The sequence below is a fragment of the Myotis lucifugus genome, unplaced genomic scaffold (genome assembly GCF_000147115.1).
Source record: "Myotis lucifugus unplaced genomic scaffold, Myoluc2.0 scaffold_181, whole genome shotgun sequence".
Lineage (NCBI taxonomy): Eukaryota > Metazoa > Chordata > Mammalia > Chiroptera > Vespertilionidae > Myotis > Myotis lucifugus.
Window position 1 is genome coordinate 1,459,847 of NW_005871229.1, and position 4,440 is coordinate 1,464,286.

The 4,440-nt window shown below is 61.1% G+C and overlaps 1 protein-coding gene across 1 annotated transcript in view; it reads right to left on the reverse strand.

Moving 5' to 3' along the window:
• Positions 1–2,999: 2,999 nt before the first annotated feature.
• SRRM4 (serine/arginine repetitive matrix 4) overlaps positions 3,000–4,440 on the reverse strand; it is a 343,462-nt gene continuing 342,021 nt past the window's right edge. The window contains 2 exon segments of the mRNA XM_023760416.1: positions 3,000–3,179; positions 3,181–3,262. Of these exon segments, the coding sequence (XP_023616184.1) occupies positions 3,000–3,179; positions 3,181–3,262 (262 nt within the window).

Sequence of the window (4,440 nt, forward strand, 5' to 3'; positions counted from 1 at the left end):
GGGGCACTGCGCAGCCTCCTGCCGCGTTCCCAGGCCGGGGCTCCCTCGCTTGGGACGCCTGGGCGAAGGCAGGTGAGTCACATTGCCAGGGAAACGCCAGGGAAATGCCAGGGCAACGCCAGGGCTGTGGCAAAGTCTCACCAAACCCAGCGCTGAGCCAGGCCAGCGACCGTCCCAGGCCAGCGCGGTGACTGGGAGGGGAGCCGTCTCCAGCCACAGACCCCCGCTGGCTGGGCCGAGGAGGCTGGCAGGGCCTCTGGGTCCCGGGCCCCAGGATGGGTTCTGAGGTGACCTTGGGGGGTACCCCTAGCTGCTCATTTTACTCCCTCTCCAGTTTCAGAAACAGCTTTGTTCTCTCTCCTGACAGAGAGCAAGAGGTCACAGGCGGCCTTCGCTTGGGGCGGGGGTGTCTGCCGGGATGACTGGCACCTCGGCAGAAAGGACAGAGCGGTCTCAGGACGGGAGGAATGAGCCACGCCTGTCGGAAGTGGGGTCACTCACAGGAAGCCAGCCGGGTGCTGCGGGGACGCCCAGTGATCCTGCCACCAGCAGGTGCCCGGGGCAGGGTGAGGCGAGGTGTGCACGTTCCCGGCCTCTTCCAGGATCTGAGCGCCTCGTCAGCTCCAAGGGCCACCCCAGCTACCACTCCTAGTGAACCCCATGGCGTCCAACCTCCAGGGCCTCCCAAGCACAGGCAGCCGCCCGAGTCCGCACGATGGGGGCTGGGCGGCCACCACGCCTGGCACCACCCGCCCCCCATCAGTGCCTGAAGGACTTTCAGGGGCCCCGACTCCGACTGCGGCGTTCCCTTCCAGCCAACGTCAGACTCCAGCCCCCACATGAGCTGTGACTCACTGTCAAGCCAGCGCCTCAGCTCAGAAGCTTCTTAGCCACTGACTTGGTGGGCAGGGGCGGGGGCTGAGGAATGAACCTTGGGGCTCGGAGCTCAGGGGTCTCACTTTCAGGGCGGAAGCCAACATCCCCCCCCCCCCTCCGCCTCTCAAATCCCATCCAGAGAGACACTAGGGGAAAGGAGTGAGATGCACAGAAATACTTTAGAAAACCCTTCCTCCCCCCACACATACACACACAGCCTCTCCATATAAATAAATAAATAGGGAATACTGCCGATGGTGGCGCAGCGAGATCGCATCACATAAATAAATAAATAAACATAAATACGTAAAATAAATAAAAGGCTGCTGGCGGCCAGGCCAGGCGGTCCCCTGGGCCTCTCGCTTCTTCCTAAGGAGGCGCCGTGGCTCCGGGAGCCTCAGTCTCCGTGAAGGGGGTGGCGCCCAGCGGGGCTCCGGGTGGGGAAGAGGGTTATTTACAGTTGCTGTACATGCCCTCCCGGCACCTGCCATCTGGCCTCTGTGGTGACAGCATTGGCATCCGTAGGTCTTGGCGGGCGGGGGCCGGGCCTGGGCCAGAGGTGTCCTGGGAGGCCAGGTCCTTGCGCTGCCCGAAGGGTGCAGGGCTTGGGGGGTCGCAGGGCAGCTTCTGGCCCCTCAGGCTGAGGTGACAGGAAAGACTGGGGAGGGAGGGTTGTTGCTTCAGAAAAAACACGTTTTTCTTCCAAATGTTCTCCCTGCAGTGTGAGGGGTAAAGGATGCTGGTCCCTGCTTCCCCACAGCAGAGAGCGGTCCCTCGCTCTCCCCGTGTCCTGTCCCACTGCTGTGGCCACCACACACGGGAACCTGCCCACCAGGCTCCGGAGAGCCGGTCGGCTGGTGAGGGGCTGCCCGGAGTTTATTTCAGGATCCTCTCTCACCCCGTCCGCTGCCTTCTGTGCACGAAGCAGCTGCTGGTGTTTGTGTGTTAGAGATCAGCTTACCCACTGCCCAGCCCTGGGCAGGGGACGGGGCGGAGGGCAGAGTGGGGTGGGGCTTCCTCCACTGACAAGGAACTTAAGAAGCCACGGGCAGCCTTGGGCACGGAGCACCCCAGACCCCCAGGCTCTCCGGATTTGGGTCTTTCCCCCAAACTTGAGCTGCTATGCCCCATCCTAGCAAAATTCCTGAGAGGCAAAGGGGGAGGCGTAGGCCGAGGTGGGTACTCAGCTGCACTGGGCAGGATCCAGGGTGAGGCAGTCTGGGGGAGGGGAGGGGGCAGGCAGGCGCCAACCGGAGGGCAAGGCCCGACGGGCTGGCGCTGGGGGATGGGAGCTGACCATGGCACTGGGGAATGTTCGGCAGATGGTCCCGTGGAATTAAGCTGGTGCCAGCTGGTGGGGCTGTGGCCCTGCTTCCTGCCTATCTGCTGTGTCCTTTCCCGAAAGGTTGCCGGTCCCTGCGAACAGCCCAGAGGCATTGTGGGTGAGCCAGGGTGGCCTCTCCTGCTAGAACCTGCCGGGCCCCTCCTGACCTGCGGGGGCACTAGAACCCGCAGGCCCTTCCTCTGTGTCTGCATCCCTGGAGCAGAGGACCTTCCTCCCAACTGAACACCAGATCCCTGCTCGCACATAGCCCTTCTTCTAGAGACTCAACAGCCTCTAGCCTTTGCTCTGGCCAGTTTAGAGATGAAAGGCCTGACCCTCTCCTGGAGCTGAAGTGCCCTTGGTCTCTTCTCTTGCCCCCCACCCCACGCCCACCCTCACGAGGGATCCGTAACCCTGAGCCAGGAGCCGGCTTGAGGGCAGGGTGATGTCGCCCTGCATCCTGGGAGCAGGTGTCAGTGGAGCCATCTCTGCATTCCCCTGGCCAGGCCCAAACGCTGGAGTCATGGCCCCGCCGCTGCTTGCAAAGCCTTGAGGGGTGTGTGCCAACAGGGTGCTCTCTCCATAGGTCCAGGCTTGAGTTGAACCCGGGGTGGCGCTGGTGGAGGCTCCTCGCAGCTGGACATAGAGGCCGACCCCTCTTTGCCTCCTCCCAGGAGCTCAGGAAGGACAGGGTCCAGGAGCCCTCAATGTCTGTCACCAAGAAGGCAGGGTGGGCGGGGAGGGGGGCTGGCCGAGGCAAGGGCCTGCCCGCAGGCAGCTGGCTCCCAGAGGGCCTCGCTTAGCGCCTCGTGCTGGAGTCGCTGTCTGCCGAGCTGGAGCTGCGGCTGCGGCTGCGGCTGCGGCTGCGGCTGCGGGAGCCCAGGCTGGGGCTGCGGGAACTGGAGCTGCTGCTCGTGCGGGTCCGGCTGCGGCTTCGGCTGCGGGAGTAGCTGCGGCTGGCGGAGCGGCTGCCTTCTGCCGCTGTACCAGGAGGAGGTGCTGCTGAGGCCGCTGGACGAGGAAGGGCTGGGCCGGTAGTAGGGGATGGGGCGTTTCCGGGCACTGCGGAGACCAGAGGGAGAGCCTGAGGGCCAGACTCCTGCCTCCACCCCAGCCTGAGCCTGTCCCAGGGGAGAGAGACCCGGGCCCTTCCGTCCCCAGCCCCTTGTGACCGGATTCTTCCCTGGCAGTTCCGAGCGCCAGGGAGACAGACCTCATGCTGACAAGTCCTAAAAAGTGGTCATTTCACTGTTTAACACACCAGGCCCGGGGCCCAGAGCCTCCAGCTGGCCACGGGGTCTACATTGAACTTGAATCCTAGTTTGGTTATTTGTACTTTGACTAGAACCTTCTATTTACGGCAGGGAAGGACAATTTTCCATTTACTGTAGTGTCTCAGTTTCCTTTTTAAAGGAATGTATGGCCCTCTGAAGAAAGGGCAAGTCTATTTAGAGAAAATTAAGTAAACACTCGGACACTTAGCAGACAAGGCAGAGGTGGGGGTGACTGGTTTGGGAAACACTGATGAGTTCATCGGATGGACTATTTGGGGTTGACCAAGGAAACCCGAGTCTTCGGAAACGCCACTCTCATGGCGTCAGCCTTCCTCTCCAGCGGTTCTCAACCTGTGAGTCGAGACCCCTGAAAATACATCCTGCATATCAGATATTTACATGACGATTCATAACAGTAGCAAAATTACAGTTATGAAGTAGCAACGAAAATAATTTTATGGTTGGGGGTCACCACAACATGAACTGTATTAAAGGGTCGCGGCATTGGGAAGGTTGAGAACCACTGCTCCAGACATGGCAGTGGGTGCAGGAGTTCCCTCCTTTGGCACAAGTTCTTTTTCCTTCTCCAGGCCATGAGGGGGCACCCCTGACCTGTGGTCTCTGGACTGATCCTTGCAGGGTCAGTAGGAAAAGCCCTGAAGCCAGTCTGAGGGCAGCACTCAGGCATTCGCCCAGCTTTCAAGGCCTGAGAAAGTGCGTCCACTCAGACCTCGGGCTTCTCTCCTCTAAGATCGCAGCTGTCACAGAAAACTCGGCACCGGACCAGCCAGTCCATAGGGAGGGCGCAGCGGGGCCTAGTGCTCTGCATTTGCATTCACAAGGCACATCCACATCTTTGTCTCCTTTCACTGCAGCTCATGATACTCCCGGGACCGATTTCCTCCCAGATTTCCTGGGTGAGAACGTCCCCATTCCCCTGGGAAGTGGCATGGCCAGGATCCACTC